The sequence below is a fragment of the Mustela nigripes genome, chromosome 14 (genome assembly GCF_022355385.1).
Source record: "Mustela nigripes isolate SB6536 chromosome 14, MUSNIG.SB6536, whole genome shotgun sequence".
NCBI lineage: Eukaryota > Metazoa > Chordata > Mammalia > Carnivora > Mustelidae > Mustela > Mustela nigripes.
Genome location: NC_081570.1, coordinates 17758501 through 17778244, shown reverse-complemented (window position 1 = coordinate 17778244; position 19744 = coordinate 17758501). Strand labels below are relative to the sequence as shown.

Below are 19744 nucleotides of genomic sequence, written 5' to 3'. Positions count from 1 at the left end.
TGAGTTGCAGCCCCGGCATCATTGTAAACAGGGTGGGGTGGGTAGATCTCGCCCCAGATTACAACCAGGAAAGGGGCTCAGAGCGCCAGCAGTGATGGCCAGGAATAAAAGGCAGACACTGTGGTTGGATGCCACTTCCTGGTCTGGGATGGATCCAAACTGTAATACCCTCAAAATTTTAAAAATAACTTATTAAGCGTTATTATTATTATTACATATGGCGGTGTGAGTATTTTCTTTGAAACCACATGTACTGGGTTTAAAAATCCCAACTCTGGAGCACCTGGGGGACTCAGTTGGCTAAGCAGCTGCCTTCAGCTCAGATCATGATCCTGGAGTGCCGGGATCGAGTCCCACCCACATCTGGCACCCAGGTCAGCGGGGAGTCTGCTTCTCTCTCTGACTCTTCCCCCTCTCATGCTCTCTCATTCTGTCTCTCTCAAATAAATAAATAAATAAATAAATAAATAAATAAAATAAAATAAAAAAAAAATCCCAACTCTGCCAGCAAGGCTGAGTAAACTTGGGCTTGTTGGCTCATTTCTCAGTGCGTGTTTCACACCTACAAAATTGGGGGACATAGAATCACCCACCTGGTAGGGTTGTAGTGAGGATCCAATGAGTTAATACATACAGGGAGCTTAGAATCATGCCTCGCACATCATAAGAGATCAATAGATGTATACCATATATGCGTACATAATATATACATTTTATACACATATAATATATAATATAAAACATATATTTTATAAATAACATTATACAATGCATGTTGGCACCTCCTCAAAATAAAGATGTGTCCCCCCTCCCCCTGCAAAAACCAGCCAACCAGCAATCCCATCATGCGGACACACTGGATATTAACACCTGGCCCTGTAGAATTTGAATCCTTGGTTTTGTGTGTGTGACCCACGTGTGTAACTATAATGTACATATTATCTTTTTATACTTTGCCAGTATATTGTAAACAGCTGTCCTCATCAATAAACACACTTCTACGGTATCTTTTTTTTTTTTTTAATGGCTTCCAAGTCTTCTATGATGTGGTTGTGTTTATAGTCTATTTTGATTTCTTGCCTGGGAAAAATAACCTTCTAGCCAAGCTGGGACTTAAAGGTGATTACACAACATTGAGTCTTTAGGCAATCACATGATGTTCTTTCCTCCTATTGGGTCCCAGAAAGTGGAGCTGGGGGTATAGGCATTCCAGTATTTGTCCCCTTAAATACTCACATGGTCTGCTCAACACAGCCTAGCAGAGGGCTCTCTGAGAGAAAAAGACTGAATCATATTATTCCATAACTGTAAGTTACCTTACTGCAGTGTTCAAGGCCATTAGCATTGACATGATTATAATATTTAACAAATATTTCTGCAGGTACCAAAATATTTGGTTACCATGAAGCTCCTACAGGAGAACAGATGTCAAAAAAGGGCCCACAAAGGGTTAGAGCATTTGACGAAGGACTCATGGGTACCTCCTGGCACACGGCTGGCACCCACAAGTGTTAGCTCCCATTCACTCTGACATCACGGAAGGGACAAGACCATCAGACCCCAGGGCATCGCGTACCTGTTGTACATCTTCAGCAGGATCAGAACCACAGTGAAGATGATGATGACAACTACCACAATGGCAGCAACAATGGCTCCAGAACCTAAGAGGAGAAACGTGGAAATGGCAAATGTGCAACTTGAAAAAAGGGAAGCATCCAGAGACTAAGAGGGGGACCTCCACCCAGCACCTCGCATCCTCACTGGATCAGGCAGGGAGAGAATGTGCTGTCCTGGCACCCTGACTACTGACCCCAGGGCAGAGACATACCCAGAGCAGCAGTGCACCCCTCCCCCCAGAGAGCTTCATCTGCCAAACTCCTATCTCAAGCCATCCTGTTGTCGTCAGTCCTAACATAGCATCCAACTTCCTTTGTGAAACAGGCAAGCAAAACACCCTTCCCTGTTTTTGATAATACAAAAGCATTATTTCTGTAGTTAATTTTGAAACTAAAAATACAAGCCCAAAAGGGAACTCATTGCCCCAGGAACCACGGATCACCTACACATGCATACATGCACCAATGCCATCACGTATATGCAGGTATGCATATTAAATACCTACCCAACATTTTTTGAGTAACTGATTAATCCTGTCTGAAAACCCACCTCAAGGAAATAAAAGTGGAAAAATAGCACTTGATAAAAATGGAACCATGTTCTGTACACAGTTTTACAACCATAACCTAATCATCTTTCCATGTAATTACATTGTTTTTCATGATTTTGATGGCTGTGTAGACCTCCATTGTTTAGATGTGCCATAATTTGTTTACCAATGCCGTACTGAGGATATTTATGTTGTTTTTAATTTTATACCATGAAAAACAACGCTCTAATGAATGTCCTTGTGGCTTAATAGCATCTAATTTCAGTATCAGCAACCAGTTCCCATGGCCACCTCTCATTTCACGTTCAGAATCAACGTCCCTGTGTGAACTGAAACTGAAAATACAAAAAGAAACCCCCATAAAGTGTGTGGGGGGGCACATTTTAAGCCAATCTATTTGATTCTGGGGAGTTTATCTTAGGGAAGAATCCTATATACAGAAAAAGCTGCATGAATCAATATGCTAATTACATCATTTATATTCTAAATACGGGAATGATTCATTAAGGTATGGCATGCCTAACTCATGATATATTATACTATAATCTGAATGACATGTGGAGAAGAGGATATGGTATTTTGTACATACCCACATATACACATTATGTTGCAACCACTAAAATATATGCATAAAAACATAACGATGAGTAAAAGAAGCCAGAAATAAAAGGGTGTGTACGGTATACTTCCATTTCCATAAAGCTCCAAACCAGGTAGAACTAATGGCCAGTGGGCGAAGTCAGAATAGCAGGTTCCCTTGACCAGGTGGGGACAGGGTGGCAAGGGGCGCTGGGACGCCTGGGATCCTGGTGATGGATGGTCCTCTTCTTGATCTGCAGACTGGTGACCTAACCTAACTGTGTTCATTTTGTGAAAATTCACCCATCTGTGCACTTAGGATTTGTGCCTTTTGGTTTTTTTTTAAAGGTATGTAATGCTCTTATGAAAAGGTTTACTAAATAAAAACAAAAACAAAACTATGTCCAAATATTCACAGAAGAAAGACTGGAAAGAAAGAAAAGGACTGGGGTGGGGATTCTGTTATGGAGTAATTTTTTGTCTCTTTTCTGATGAGTTCTGTGATAATACTTTAATCCACTGTTTTTCAACATTGCCTGCATAACCCTTTGCTGAGGGGACCCTCCCGTGCCCTGTACAATGTTCAACAGCATCTCTGGCCTCCACTCACTAATGTCATTAATACTGCTTTCTCCTCGCCAGCTGTGACAGGCAGAAGTGTCCAAACATTGTCAAATGTCCCCTGATAGTAAAGTGGCCAGATAAAGTACCAGGTACTTATTTAAATTAAAATTTCTGACAAATAATGAGTAATTTTTGCGATGTCTCACCTATTACATGGCATGTCCTTATAGTGCACAAATACTGTTACTCTTCAATTCAAATGTAACTGGGTATTCTGTATCTTATTTTTGATCTCTGGCCATCTCATCTAGGGGGCAGAATCATCTAGTTGAGAACCCTTCTTTTAGTTAAATAAGAGCAGAATCGTTCCCATCTTGCTGATGGAGATTCAATCTACCCTGCATTTCCTTTCAGAACTGTTTTGAGCTACTTCGACAGGCCTCTCTCTGTAGGTGTCCCCACCTGGCCAGGAGCAGGCAGACACACAGGACCCTGTCCCAAGACTGACCCTTTCTGGGTCTCCGTGGAAGACCCACATCCTGCCAGAAATAGGTTTCCTGCCAGGACCATGGTCTGGAGCTGTCATCATTAGGGAAACACTCCACGTGTGTTGGGAAGCCTGTTCCACGTGCGGGGGGTACGTGCCAGACCAACAGAAAAGACGGAAACAGTCCCAACTTCCCCTCACGTGATTAACTGGTATTCTGAAGAGTGGTTGTTAAGTTTCCTTCCGGGCATCCCTTGTTCCTGCCAAATGTCTCCCAAGGACTACTCCCACCCCCACTCATTTACTCCTTTGTCAATTGATGGGTTTTGCCTTGTAAAAACAGTATGAAGAATATGAAAGTAGTTACATTGTAAGGTGACTCATTGAGGGACCTCTTACAGGAGAGTCAATGTCCGTTGCCCTCCAGACCCCAAAAGTCCCTGATGACAACAGGAGTCACAGCAGTAGTCACAACACTAGTCACATTACTACTCATTAGGTAGTTTGTGTGACTTGAGGCTATTCTAAGCTCCTTACGTGGTCATCTGGTTTAGTCTTCACACCATTCACGTGTGTGATGCTAAGAGTAGCTTCATTAATATCCCCATCTTACAGACGAGGAAACAGACACAAAGCTATGAGGTCACGTGCTCACGGGCCTATGGCAGAAGTGCCACTGGGGACCCAGGTAGTCTATCTCCGGAACCCACGCTCTTGACCTCAACACCAGGAGAAGACCACAGTTCTCATCCCACCATCCCTCCCCTGGCTGCCAAGCCAACTTGACCTTACTCTTGTACAGAAAGTCTTCTTCTCTGGTGGTCACGTTCAAGGAGAAGAAGGTAGTACCCCCCAAAGGGGTGGCTGTGGTCATCTCGATCCTGGGAAGAACAAAGATAAAATTTCATTTAACACCAGGGTGAGCTTTACAATGCCTGTGTGATGCCTCCTTTGGTCCTCACCTGGATGACCAGAGAAGAGTCAAGCAGGCGGTTTCTCTTAGCAGCAAGTAAACAAATACAAGTCCTTTCACTGTCTACTGTGGAGAATTAAAAATAATGTCTGACATTTGTAAAGAACTTCATCGTTCATGGTTGTTTAAATTAATTCAATAATATTTATTAAATTTTTCCTAATGAGGTTGTACCCAGAATGTCTAAACAGTTATCTTCTAGAAACTGTGTGAGGGAGGCGATGATTGCCATTTTCCTGATGAAAGTAAAGTCCCCTAGGCTTCATGGAGCCCCAAGTTCGCATTTAACCCAGGACACGGGGTGCGGCAGTCAGCATCTCGTAACGATGCCCAAAACGATGCTCCTGCTTTCAGAAGCTTTGCAATCTAGGGAGGCCAACATAAATAAACCAATAAGCAAGTAGATGGAAAATTTAACTATGCTACCAAGCAGTCAGGGACATAAGCCATCCCTGGCTGTGAAGAATGGTTTCAAGGACAAGCTAAATTTGCATGGGCCTTGAGGGACAGACATGGCTTGGGATGGCAGGACAACAAAGGCCAGGCCGCACACAGCCCTCAGCGGGAGGACAGGCCATGTGTGCTGAGCGTCCGCCAGGCACCGGGCCCTGTTACAGGCTTCACACCTGTATCAAGCTCACTCGTTAATCATCTTCTCAGTCATCACCTTTGGCTGCTGAGCAAACTGAGGCTCAGAGTGGTTGAGTGAAGGGACAAAAGTCACACAGTAAGGAAGACACAGAGCTTGGACCCAAACAGACTCTCTGAGGGCACAGTATAGCTTCTTTCCCTGATGGCGGCAGGAATCCAAATTCACAAGCCTGCGATTTTACACTTAAGGAGTGAGCCAGGAGGGACGCCGCTCATGCAACATCATGCCCTCAGGAACGAGTAATTGAGATCCTCCCAAGAAGTGTATTCTGAGCCTATGGTAGTATCCACACGTGCTCTGAACGACAGGCATTGAGAAGAGGAGGGACACGCACGAGGGTTTCCTGCTTCACTGTAGCTGCTGACAGTCTGGAGGCCTGTGAAGGATCGCCACCAAGGAAAGAATTATCCAGGCCTATTTGTCACGCTAAGAAGCCATGGGCTTCATGGCGGTCACTCCATCTTCCGGAGAAGAGATATTCTTTACACCTAACACAATATTTGTACACCAATTTGCATTTTTTCATTTTTAAAAAAAGATTTTATATATGTATTTGAGAGAGAGAGCGTGCACAAGCAGGGGGAGGGGTAGAGAGAGAGAGGGAAAGCAGACCCCCACCCCCAGCAGGGAGCACGATGTGGGGCTTGATCCCAGGACCCTAGGATCATGACCTGAGCCGAAGGCAGATGCTCAACCGACTGAGCCACCCAGTCACCCAATTCATTTTCTTCTTAAGATAAATATTTTAAAATTATAAATAATAATGTCATAGGAGTGCATGTACCCAGCACTCAGATGGAACGAATGTTCACGATCCTATTCTCTTCAGTTCTTCTTTATTAAAGAAGAAAAGCGAGACTCTGCTGAAATCCTTTTTCTACTCCTACCTCATTTCCTCCCTCCCCCCGAAGTAACCACGACCTTGACCATTAGTGTGTCTTCTTATCCAAGTTTTAAAATGTTTACCACGTCCGCATATACAGACTGTGGTTCTACATATTTACTAAAGAAATACTAACTGAGCACCTACTAAGTGACGGCCGCTGTGCTAGGAGCTGGGAACACACTGGTGAAAGGCCAGGTAGACTTCCTTGCCTCCAGACGCTCACATTCTAGTGAGAGAGAGACAGAGCATTCTCAGGCTCAAAAAAACAATAATCGTCTCCCAGTGCCCACACTTGAACAGCTGGCAGCGAAAACACTTCACTGGCTGTTTCCAGCCTCTCTAGTCTCTCTGCTCCTCACATCAACCTCTGCCTGACTGCCCTGACAAGGGACCACTCCATCCTCCCCCGGCATTCCTGGGCCTTGCTGCCCAGGCTCCGTGCCCCCCCCCCCCCCCCCCCCCCCCTTCCCACAGTGGACATCTCCTGAGAGTTCCCACCTCCCGGCCGCAGCTCCCCACTCCCCCAGCTCCTGATGGAAATGGGTCAGCGCACCTGAACTGGAGGCAGGTCGTCAGGCTGGGGCCTCTGGTGGCTGTGGCCTGTCCCACCCCATGGGGGCCTCAGCCTCAGAATGGCCCTCTCTGCCTTCACCTTCTCTGCCCTCCTTTAAGCCACGGGGCACTACTTAAAAACCCATAGTTCTTGTCTGTCCCTTCCTCCCAAACACCAGATCCTCAGGACTCCCATGACTTGGGCTCTCCCAAGGAGCCCTGTGTGGCTCTGCCTGACTCTTTGTACTGGTCAACCTTTCTTCCTCGCTGGGCTTCCTGTCTCCTGACCTCCTTCAACAGGCCCACTGGCCATGTTCCCCTGGTGGCTGCCTCTCCAAAATGAACACATCCTTCAGGACTGAGCCTAGCCATGCCTAAGAAGGCTCCCCCATCCCCTAGCCAGAATTAGCCTTTGGTCCTCCGTTCCCACAGCAGAACTCCGCAAAGAAGCATGACCACAGCATGTGTCTCAGTCGCTCTGTCTGGCAGTTAGCCTCCCATGTTCACTGCCGGGTCCTTGAGGGTAGAGGCTGTTTGGGGTCTTTTTTGTATCCTCCTCCTACGTCTCCCAGATAAACTGGCCGGTTCTTCTCACCTCTGCCAGGAGAAGTACGGAAGCAAGTGGCTGAACTTCTCCCAGCTTGGTTTGCTCGTTTGTAAAATGAGGTGGCTTTTCCCAAGGGAGCTGAGGGTTCAAGGTTAAGTATGGAAAGTGCTTTCAGTGCTTGATAAATGGCAGCTCTGAGTATTTGGGGGATGGGGGTGAGGATAATAGCAAATATTTGCTGAACTCAGAGCCAGGTGGCTCTCTGGAGCTCAAAACAAGGAAAAATTCTTTCTATAAAAATAAATTAGGACCCATATGACAATATGGAATGAAAGTCTCCCCCAACCCCTGCCCCCACTGCTACTCCCAAGAAGGAGAGGCACCTGCCCCCCACTGCCCATCATTCCCCCATCTGATCGTAAAGAGTTTTATGATGCATTTGCCTAAACCATCTGCTTCTACCCACACCAATATTAATCTGAGAAGACCCATAAATACTGTTTTTAATTCAATTCCTTTTAAAAACAGAACAAGAGAGACAAATAGCCACTGATCCAGGGTTACTTAGTGAGAGAGGCATGGCATCGTCACTGATAAGGCTAAACCCTGCCTGGGGGACACATCTCCTTTGGACCAACATGCACAAAAATGATAGACACCATCACCCAAGTGCCCACTCCGTGCCAAGACCTTGGGCCAGGCATTTTCTTTTTTAATCCATGCTTTGATTTAATTAGCGAAGGCCATGTAAAATAGGGTTTCCCCTCCCCTGGATCAGAGGAGGACCCCAAGGTTTGGGACTCTAAAGCTTTCTCTGCCCGCTTACACAGTCTGGAAGATGCAGAGCTGGCCTATGTACCTGGGCCTGCAAACTTCAAAGCTCACTTCACCAATCTGCTGCTCGTACCTGTGTGTCTAGAGGGGCTCCTGACAGGTTACAATGGAAAAAGGCGCGTGTGCACGCGCACACACACACATACACACACACATATACACACACACACACACTGACCAGTAACGCAGCTGCCCAAGGCCACCAGGACACAGATTCCTCCGCAGACCCTTCAAGGTGACCTCAAGGGGGCCTACTTCTGGGTGCAGACCTCCTTTCGGACAGGCAGGGTATTCTTTCTGAGGGAACAGTGAGTCATCTCAGAGTATATCTTGCCTTATGTCAGGCCCCAAGGCTCTCAATCACATCTCTGTTCCTGCCCCATCAGGGAAGGTGGGAGGGAGGGCGGTGGGACATTGATGGCCAAGGCTGTGGGTGTTTTCATGTGTGGGACCCAGCCATTCCTGTTAACCAAGTGAGGCCCAGCAAGGGCTTTTCAGTATCCAATGTGTCTGTTACCAGATCCATGGCCACAGAAAAGCAAGGAGGGGGCAGGGAGAGTGGGAATGGTTTTCACTAACAGAGGTTAATTTAATAATAATAAATAATAATAATAATAATTAATAATAAATTATGTGCCAACATGGTACTCAGTGCTCTATGAAGGAGGTCTCATTAAATCCTCATACCTCTTGGGTAAGGAACGTGGAATCACTGCCCCTTCTACAGATGAAAAAGCTGAGGCTCACAGTACAGAAGTAATCAACCTAGACTCACAAGGCTAACGGAGTGTCATGCTAGGATTTGTGCCAGGGTCTGTCCTACCCCATGGCCCCTTCTCCGCATATCCTTACTGGACAGCCTCCCGGGGAATATGCAAGACACAAATGGCCTGGCACCCAGGCCCTGAATCCGCAAAGCTTTGATGAGAAAACCCACATAGGCTGGGGCTCAGCTCTGCCCCAGACCCCTGACCGGTCCTGTCTGACTGGTCCCTGCTCTCAGCCACACTCTGAACCTCTGTCTTCAGCCTCTGTCTTCAGCCTTAATCGCATTTACAGAATCTACAAGGAACTGTTGTTCCCCTGGGTTGTTTACAAATGGTCCTGTGTGGGAGGTCAGTCTGGGAAGTGATGGAAGGTCAGGACCATTTACCCTCTGAGTCACTCCTCTCTGCCTATCCCTTGGTCAAATGTTCAAGCCGTATCTGGAAGATAAACATTCCCAGATCTCACCTCTTCCAAGTATCTCCCCCACTGCTCGGTCCCGTTGGAACCCTAGAAGTTCCTCCCTGGATAAGACAACAAAGATGCTACCAACACTGGCAGACCCCACTCAAACGGCCAACTGTAACTCAGAGTAGGTAACCCAGGAAGACCCCAGACCCACCAAAACACTGGGATTGATTTCTTCCCATTGCCCAAACCTTGGGAGATTCAGCATGAATTGGTTTCTCCCACAGACATGAACCTCACTACTCCCAATCAGCCCCTAGAGTTTTGTAGATTTTTTTCAGAAAACTAAACTTCATGTCAAAACCAAAATATCCTTCCTTATAATTTTCACCCATTGGTCCTAATTCTCTTGCCATAAAGGTACATATGCTGCGTCTTATGCACAACCCACCAGATTTGAGCACTTCTGTGTAAGAAAGGTGAAACCAAGCTTCAGGGATGAACAGCGACAGCGGTCCCAGTCAGCCCATCAATTTTACCTCCCACCAGTAGGTGGCGCCAGCAGCTGGCTACAGTTTATCCCGTTTACACTAACCAACAAACGGTTGGTACACGTCCTGGGAACCCAACCTATTTCTAAAGAAAGGAGCTTTACGCCCATGAAAACAGCAATGATATGTTCTCTGACCATTTTCTCCTCCAGGACAAATATACTAAGCTCCTTCAAACAATCTTTACAATGATCGTGTCCTTTGTGAGATCATTACTCTGTGTTAACGTCCCTGTTAAATACAGCACCCCAAATGGGACCCCTATCTCCGGGGTGGGGTTGGGGGGTTGAAATGTCCAGAAGGACATTTGTCTTGATACTTCTCAGACCTAAGCCTGAATTTTAGCTCTGTGACCTTGGTCGGACTTTCTTCCCCTCTTGGTTTCTGATCTGTGCAACATGGGTTGTTGTGAGAATTAACAGAGATCAAACGTGTAATACATTTAGAACAGTGGCTGAGCCCAAAGTCTACTGATATTCCACTGGATTAATGCAAACAAATAGCTCTTTACCCTTACAGGCTGTTGCAGCATACACACCCTATTGGTATACTCCCAAACCTTTTCCAGACTTACTCTCATGCTTGTTTATGGTCCATCAAAGCTCTGAGTTCGGTAAGTGGAAGAAGGGCTTTCTAAACTTCAAAGTGCTTTGGAAATACAAGGCAACAGCAGCCGCGTTATGACGGGACAATATTACGATAAGCTGCTGCCCAGTAACCAGGTCTCCATTACACTCCTGTGCAAATGTCATTTTGAACTTAAGTGTAAGACTTTGCACTGGCCCCTGTTAGCCTTGACCTCATTGGTATGGGCCCTCAGGAGAGCAAGTCCAGCTCCTCCTGGGTGGATCTCAAGACCTCCTGGTAGTGTTGTGACAGAGCACGCTGTCTAGGAGGTCATGACCCAGCGAGGGCTCTGGGGTCAGGGAGACCTGGGTTTTGATCTTGACCTCATCTCTGACCAGCTAGCTCTATGAGCTGAGGCACTTTTTAGGCTTCAGTGTTTTCATTTGTAAGGATAGCGTGCTATCTTGTAAGGCTGTGACAATCAGGGAGCTATAATTACCCAGCATGGTCCCTGATGGGTGGTGGGTGAATGGTCAAGGTCAGTTCCTAGCCCCTCTTCTTGCTTTTCTATCCTCAGTCTGTGCTCTCCCTGCTCTCCTTGGACCTTGAGCTCCCAGTTCTCTACCTGGTCAAGTGTTTGCTGATATGGTCAAACTCTATATGAACAGGGAAGTCAGAAAATCAGACCATGAAACTATGTCCCAAGGAGGGGATTTGAAGAGGGATTCACTAGAATTTCTGGAGGGTTCAACCTTCTCTTCCATTTCCACTGAGGAATAGTAAAACCTCTGCCAGGAAGGCAAAAATCCTCATGGGACTGGTAGAGCACGGGGCTTGCGGGGCTTGCTGGATGGAGAGGGCAAGAGCATGCCATAGATACCTAACTGGAATGGAATTGTTTTCTTTTTAAAAAAAGATTTAATTTGAGAGAGACAGAGGGAGAGAGCAAGTGAGTGTTGCGGGGGTCGGGGGGAGGTCAGGGGCAGAGGCAGAGGGAGAAGCAGGCTTCTCACAGGGAGCCCAACGTGGGACTTGATTCCAGGACCCCAGATTATGACCTGAACTGAAGGCAGACGCTTAATTGACTGAGCCACCCAGGAGCTCCTGGAATTGTTTCCTTTAAGATTCTTTCCTCCAGGGGTGTCTGGGTGGCTCAGTGGTTTATTAAAGCCTCTGCCTTCAGCTCAGGTCATAATCCCAGGGTCCTGGGATCAAGCCCCGAATCCGCCACTCTGCTCAGTGGGAAGCCGCTTCACTTCCTCTCTCTGCCTACTTGTGATCTCTGTCTGTCAAATAATAAATAAAAATCTTAAAAAAAAAATCTTAAAAAAAAAAAAAAAAGATTCTTTCCTCCAGTCAATACTGAGTGGGGATCACTGCCCCCCCCAACCCTGCCTAGCCCAGCCCTGATGACTGAGAGGCCTGATCAATGTCATAGTGAAGTCCTTTGGAAAAAGCAGGGGCCTTTGCATCCGGAAGCTCAGGTTTCAGATCCACCACATCTATCAAGTCTTAATGACCTGCCCTGTCAATGGCTTGAACATCCTTTATTTCTGATTTTTGGGCCCACATTCTAAATTTTTTTTTTTTTTTTTAAAGATTTTATTTTTTTTATTTATTTATGACAGAGGTCACAAGTAGAGAGGCAGGCAGGGAGAGAGAGGAGCAAGCAGGCTCCCCACGGAGCAGAGAGCCCGACGCGGGGCTCGATCCCAGGACTCTGGGATCAGGACCCGAGACAAAGGCAGAGGCCTCAACCCACTGAGCCACCCAGGCGCCCCTGGGCCCACATTCTAATGAGAGGTGCCCCCAAAGAGCTTCCAGCCAAGACGCAAGCCTGATAAGTTCCCTGTACCGAGAGATATAAATAGAAATCCCAGATGAAAGCAGTCACAAGGCAGATTTGTGCCTGGTGCCAAAAGGGCAGCACAGGCCGTGCCAGGAGTCGGCAGGAAGAAGACCTGTGGGCGTTGTGGCAGGGACTGACCGAGAGCTGGAATCTGACCCGCGGCTTCCATTTGCCCCTGGGTCTCGCCCTTGCAAGCCAACAGCCAGCTCCCAAGAGTCCTCAAACTCCACCTGAAGGCTCATGTAAGCCTGCATGTGTCCCACTGACCCCAAGGGAGAGAAAGGTTAAAAGGTTAAAAAGTTGATGCCCTTAAAGGAATAGGTTGGAGGGAAAGAATTCTCCCTTGACACGCCGTCAGGACGGGGAGTGACAGTTTAAGATGCCAACACAGCGCTAGGCACTGGGCTTCGACACGGTTGCTCTTAACACAAGGTAGGTTGTTTTATGGCCACTTTGCTGACAGACAATAGGCTCAGAGAGGTTAAGTGACTTGCCCAAAGTCTCATAGCAAGAGAGGGCAGGAGCTGAGGATCCAACTTGGACCTTCCACCTTGAGATTGCTCACAGCAGCCAAACCTCCCAGGAGGTAAGGAATATTCCTGGGGATGCTCTGGGGGTCCACAACCCTGCTGGGCCAGGACTGTGCTCACCCCTCTTTCTCCTTGTTGATGTTGTGAGCCCAAGAGGTACGACAAACATCCAGAGGGTGGCAGGGTTCCTGGGCCACGGCCCCATTTACCATTCACATTTCGTAATTCTTCTTTTTTTTTAAAAGAAGCCTGTATGGAATTCTTCTTCTTCTTCTTCTTCTTTTTTTTTTTTTTTTAAAGATTTTATTTATTTATTTGACAGACAGAGATCGCGAGTAGGCAGAGAGGCAGGCAGAGAGGAACAGGCTCCCTGCTGAGCAGAGAGCCCGATGCGGGGCTTGATCCCAGGACCCTGGGATCCTGACCTGAGCTGAAGACAGAGGCTTTAATGCACTGAGCCACTCAGGCTCCCCAATATTTTGTAATTCTGTGCTGTGGGGACCACCCTGGGAAAGGCAGGATCCCCCACCTCTGCCCATGAGCTGCCAGAGCACCCCCAGGTCTCTAGGCGTGCTGAGTGTCCTCAGGGAGGCAAATCGCCCCAGGCTGGAGAAGAACTAGAGGCCTGGCAACAGTTCCCTATCTTTTCTACCCCAAAAATGTCTAGACAACAAAGAAAATGTCTAGTCTGTACTTACATCTGTGGACAGAAGGTCGGCAGAGACGGGGACGGTGATTGCAAACAGGACGGTGATTGCAAACGGTGACTGCAAACAGGACCACGGCCCGTCCATCCAGGGCCTGCTGAGTACCTGCTACCATGCTGAGTTCTTCACATGTAACCTCTATTTTCCCGCGGAGAGAAGTGAGACTCAGAGAGGGCAGGTAACTGGCCCGGGGTCTCTGGGCTAATACAAGGCAGAGCTAGGAGGCATTCATTTCCTAGGACTGCGTAACAAATCACCACACACGAAGTGACTAAAAACAACAAAAAAATTGCTTTTCTTAGCATTTCAGAGGTCAGAAGCCTAAAATCAGCATCACTGGGCTAAAATTGAGGTGTTGGCCTGGCTGTGTTCCTTTTGGAGCTTCTAGAAGAGAATCTGTTTCCTTGTCTGTTCTAGCTTAGGCAGGTCACCAGCATTCCTTGGCCCAAGGCCCCACCGTCCACCTTGACCTCCAAGCTCACGGTATAGCATCTTCCTGTGTCTGTGTCTCTGACCTCTGCTTCCATCATGATGCCTCCTTCTCTCTGGTTCTCTGGCCTCCCTACGGGATTTTCGTGATTACATTGGCCATACCTGGGTAACCCAGGATCATCTCCCCATCTCATAACCCTTAATTTCATCACACCCGCAAACTCCTCTTTGCCATTAAGGGGACAGGGTCCCAGGTTTGGGGGATTAGGATGTGGATACTGCTGGGGGTCATCACTCAGCCTCACACATGGTAGATTTCGACTCTCATCTCACTGACCCCAAGGTTTGTACTCAATCCACTCCTACCTCCTCCAACGAGCCTGAAAAGGCATATCCTGCTGTCGTGCGGGATTCGAAGGTAGATCACATACCCAGGGAGCCGTGGGTACCAGCACCCAGCGGGAGGGAGTATGGGAGAAGTGCTGTGAGAGGAGCAGAGAAAGGGTCCCGGAGACCCTGGGCCGGCTAGCTGGGGCATAGCTGTGTGGGTGAGCTCGGGGGCATGGGGTGGGAGTGGGTGTGGGGCAAGAGGACAACTAGGCAGTCTTGACTGTCCCCCACCCCCATTGCCACGCAAGCTGTTTCCCATAAGCCTTAGCACCTACCTCCAACCTAAGCTTCAAGTACATCCGTCTGTAGTTCCTCTGTCCTGAAGGGCCCGCTCAGCCCAGCCTCCACCCATCTGTGTGATTTGTTAGTTAACTGATAACCAGTCTCAATTTCCCCTTTCCAAATCTCCTCCCTGCCAAAGGCTTAGAAAGTCTTTAGTCTTATAAATGCTCTCCCTGCTCTGCTCTGCTCTGCTAGGGGAGGAGGCGGCGGTCCGACCCCGCCCGAGCACCCCAGTCCCTTTACAGAATCAAGAAACCACATTGAGTGGGTTAGCCAGGCTCTTTCTCCCCAGACAGGCAGAGCCTTTGACTTCTTCCAGCAGCCCTCAGGCTCGGCAGTGACTTAGGGATGGTTTCTCTAGGCTCCTGGGCACGACAAATATCCCGGCCCAAAGGAAAATGAGAGATGAAGGGACAAATTGAGTGTTGCATCATCCCGGGAGAAACAAAGTTTGGGAACTATTTTTTTTTTTCTAATTAAGTTAGTTATTTGAGAGAAAGAAGAAAAAAAGATTGTGGGCATGAAGAGGGGGAGGGAGAGGAGAGGGAGAGACTCTCAAGCTGATTCCATGCCTAGCAGATGTGGGGTTCGATCTCCTGACCCTGAGATCATGACCTGAACTGAAATCAGAAGTTAGATGCTCAACCAATTGAGCCACCCAGGCGCCCCAGAACCATTTTTATCTTTTTAAAAACTGCAAAGGGGGGAGGCACCTGGCTGGCTTCATCAGTGGACCCTGTGACTCTTGATCTTGGGGTCGTGAGTTCGAGCCCCACTTGGGTGATTACTTAAAACAATAAAATCTTTAAAAACAAAATTGCAGAGGGTTACGCATAGTAGATGGAGGGCCAAGCTTTCATTTCTGCATCCTCCCCAGACCCCCGCAGAAACAGTAGAGGAATCAAGGTGTATACATCCTCATGGCCAAAGGGAAAGGAGAGAAGAAACCACACTGGAGAGAGGCCGTTCCAGGTTTGAAAGCTGGACATACTGATGCTTTCGTATTGATTCTGCAGCCTGGAAAAGGCAGAGGCCTAGTGAAACCTGTAGGGTGCGGGGGAGGAACCTGTAAAAGCGGATCATGTTGAAGCAGCTCAGGAAAGCTCATGAACGGGGGGCAACAGGTGCTCCCCAAAGTCAGGTGCCATGTGGGGCTGAAAAAAGGAAGACACAAGTCTTTAAGAGGAGCAGCTCAGCTCCAGCCCAGCCAGCCCCTGACCTCGTCCTCCTGGCCACAGGCCTCCTCGTCCTGCACGATCGGGTAAATCCGTCTCTACAGAGAGTGAATCAGGAGTTAGACTTGCACTGTCCAACATCACAGCCACACATGGCCGCCTACATTTAAGGGAAAAGTAAGTTAAAATAAAACAATACATTTTAGTGCCTTACTCCCACCAGCCACATTTCAAGTGCTGACTATTTCCCATGCCTTGTGGCCCTCTATTGGTGAGTGCAGTTCTAGAATGCGTCCAGCACTGCTCTAGACCCTGGCTGTCCAAAATGTGGCCCTTGGGTCAGCAGCATCAGCAGCTCTGAGCATCTTGTTAGCAATGCAGACTCTCAGGCCACGTCAGGAACACTAGACAAGAATCTGGACCTGAATCAGCCTCGTACAAGATCCCCAAGTGATTCAGGGCACAGCTGACTTCAGGACTCCGATCCCTGAAAGAAACCTAGCACTGGTGGGGGTTCATTCCTGGCTGGGAATGGGGCTGAGGGAAAGTCTAAATCATGCAGTGAGGGGCTCACCCTGTCCCCTGAGACCCTTGGGCCTGAACTGAGGCAGCCAGGCTTAACCTCTAAGCAGGAAATTAGAGAGGGGCTGGGGAGACTGACCAGCCAAAGAGAACAGACTAGACACTGATGGAAGTTACAGGAGCCTCCATGAAAGTGATGGGGGAGCAGGAGGCTGGCTGAGGACAAAGCAAAAGCTGGCGCCTTGCACCCCCTCTTCACCCTTTCCCCTCCGTAAGTGTAGCATCCCTCAGGCAGCCCTGACTGCCATGAACAATAAGCAAATAGTTAACTTGCAGAGCTCACAATCCTGCTAGACAGGAGTCTCCCTTGGCTTACAAATGTTCTAAATCTCACTAACAAAGACGATTGATAGCAGGATTGTGAGACCCCACCAAAAAGTCTCCCAAAGATCTTAATGTTAATGGCTGGTCTAAAGACAACATTGATCCAGCAGCAAGGGCAAGGCCTCCGGCAGGCCTGGAACATCCTGGCCCCTTGTAGGCCCTCTTCAGCATATGAAACTCCACTGACACCTCCCTTCCCCTCCCCTTCCCCCAACAGCAGGGTACATAACCTGCCATCCCTCACAACCCGGGGCAGCAGCTCTTCCTGCCCACGGGTCCTGTCCCGTGCTTTAATAAACCACCATTTTGCACCAAAGATGTCTCAAGAATTCTTTCTTGGTCATCGGCTCCGGACCTCAGCCCACCAAACCTCACCTAGGTTCTAGAACTTCATCAAAAGGACCAGGTTCTCACCAATCAGCCAATGAGGTTACTAGTTGACAAGCCCCCCACCCCCTAACCAGAGCACCTCAGGAAAATTTTTTTTTAAATAAGCTTTTTAGGGGCAACTGGATGGCTCAGTCGGTTAGGTGTCTGCCTTTGGCTCAGGTGATGATCTTGGGGTCCTGGGATTGAGCCCTGCATCCAGCTCCCTGCTCAGCAGGAAGCCTGCATCTCCCTCTCTCTGCCCACTGCCCCCCACCAACTCATGCACAGGCTCTCACTCTCTCTCTCAAATAAATAAAATCTTTCAAAAAAAATAAATAAATGAGCTTTGTAGTGCCTTACTCTTTTTTTTTTCAATAATTTAAAATATTTATTTATTTATTTATTTGACAGAAATCACAAGTAGGCAGAGAGGCAGGCAGAGAAAGAGAAAGGGAGGCAGGCTCCCCACTGAGCAGGAAGCCGAATTTGGGCTCGATCCCAGGACCTGAGCCGGAGGCAGAGGCTTTAACCCACTGAGCCGCGCAGGTACCCCTGTAGTGCCTTACTCTTAAACAAAAAGATAACCAAGGGCCAATAGACCAAGGGCCTCGAACAAATGAACAGACAGCAAACAAAACAAATGAACAGCTGGAGGCATTTAAAACAAACAGACGGAACTAAAGGCAGAAGAAAATGTCCTTGTTCTCAGAGAGGTAAGACCCCGCATCTATAAAGCAAATCAGGGTGCTGTAAGAAAAGAATATTCTGAAAACAAGAAAGGGTGCCAAGAAATAAATAAGAAAAGCCTGGCCAAACAGAAACTTTAATAGAAGGGTTGGAAGATGAGAAAATCTCTCAGAAAATGAAACGAAAAAGATAAAAGTAGGTCAGAACAGATTGCTCCTGGAGGTCCCACATCCTCTTAATAAGAATTCCAGAAATGATTAAAAAAGAGAAAATCGAAGAGAGGACATTATCAAAGAATCCCGGAAAATTTCCCAGAAATGTAGACCAGGAGCTTCCAGAATGAAAGGACTCTCTGAGTCCCCAGAACAGTAAGGACGACCCACAGTAGGGCTCATCATCATGTCTTTTCAGAACGTTGAGCGTAAAGAAAGTATCTCATACACCTCCCTAGGTTTGTTTGTTTGTTTGAATAGGGTCAAATGCAAATAAAAAGACCCACAATCAGATGAGAGGAGAATTTATCAGCAGCACTAGGAGCTCTGAGACAACTCTCCAAAGTTCTGAGGGAAAATAATTTCCAGCCAGAAGTGTACAGTAAGCCAAACTAAACATTGAGTGGAAAGGTAGAAGGACGTTTTCTGGCATGCGAAGCTCCAAAAGAAAAAAAAAAATCCCTCCCACCCAGGCACCTTTCCCCGGGGAAGCTCCTGGAGGACAGGCCCCACTAAAGCAGAGGAACGAACGAGGCGTGGAAGGACAGGGGATCCAGGGCCTCAGGGGGAGCCCGGGCGGGGCGGGTCACAGTCTGACTCAGGGGACAACAGAGGCCAGAAAAAGGGAAACTGGCAGATATTCTGATGTGTTGGTCCAAACTGAAAGATCTACTGTTCTCTGGAAAAGTCTGGGGAATGAATTTATGATAGAAAAGGAAGCTTCCCCAAAGCCTTATGGAACCAAATACCTCCCTCTGAACCACCCAATTTCTCATTCACCGTCCCCTGTGGTGGTGGTCCTGGGAGGCAACTCCTTGCGGTCACAGGACTCCGTGGGAGTCAGTCGGAAAACTACAGAGTCCACAGCCCTTTCTCCTTACCCAGAGGGAAACTGAGGGCCAGCGAGGCACCCAGGGGGTATGGAGAGATGTTGTTTCATTGATAGTTAATTTGGTACGGTTTCGAGAACTCCTCGTTGATTGATCTAAAACAAGATCAATGACAACAAAAGAAAGAACCAAACCAAACCTAGAGGAAGTGAGCTGGTGGGCCATCGGGGAGACCCCACCTGGCTCTCACACTGCCCTCAGCTCAGGTGCCACCTGCTGCGTGGCATGACGTTTCTAGAAGGCACAGACTGGGGTTTCTGAGCTGCTACCAACTGTCGTCCATCAGAGCGCAAACAAATAGATGAAACTGAGTTTGGAACCCCATGGACCTGGCAACTGTAAACTTCTGGGGGGGAATTGGGGGTGAGAGAGCAGGGCAAACACCAAACCCAAATGGGAACCAGCAACCTGCGGGAACCAAGTACCCCACCTCCCAGTGCTTTGGGGGGGGCTCATCATTGCCTTTAAGAACCAAGACCACTGTCCTCTTAGAGACTCCCGTAAATTGCATTCGTCCCTAAAACCAACCTTCCAATGGTCTCACTTTTGATTCTGTCTCTCCCTCTGCCTTTTCCAAGCACTTGGCTGACCTCAAAGTGTTTGTAATGAACGTGTTTAGGATGTAGATGCTGTCTGGGGTATCTGCTCTTGTACATGGAATTCGAAGAAACCTAGTCCTTTCTCTGTAATTTTAACGTGTGACCTTCTTGCCTGATCTGCGGAGCTCGCCATCTTAGCTATTCAACACAGACAGGGAGGCCTGTGCAGGAAGTAAGCACCCTG

At 47.9% G+C, this 19744-nt stretch overlaps 1 protein-coding gene across 9 annotated transcripts in view; it reads right to left on the bottom strand.

Annotated features, from left to right (window-relative positions):
* The window catches only part of NCMAP (non-compact myelin associated protein), a 41794-nt gene that overhangs the window by 2453 nt on the left and 19597 nt on the right, over nucleotides 1-19744 (bottom strand). For 4 of the 9 annotated variants that reach the window (XM_059376661.1, XM_059376663.1, XM_059376666.1 and 1 more), the window contains 2 exons: nucleotides 4590-4678; nucleotides 1577-1661 (listed from right to left, as the gene is read on the bottom strand). In XM_059376661.1, coding sequence (XP_059232644.1) covers nucleotides 1577-1661; nucleotides 4590-4671 — 167 coding nt within the window. In that variant the 5' untranslated portion in view covers nucleotides 4672-4678. Of the gene's footprint in view, nucleotides 1-1576; nucleotides 1662-4589; nucleotides 4679-6452; nucleotides 6535-8419; nucleotides 8539-13609; nucleotides 13757-19744 lie in introns of those variants that run through there. The other 5 variants (XM_059376658.1, XM_059376659.1, XM_059376664.1 and 2 more) reach the window with 4 other exon arrangements.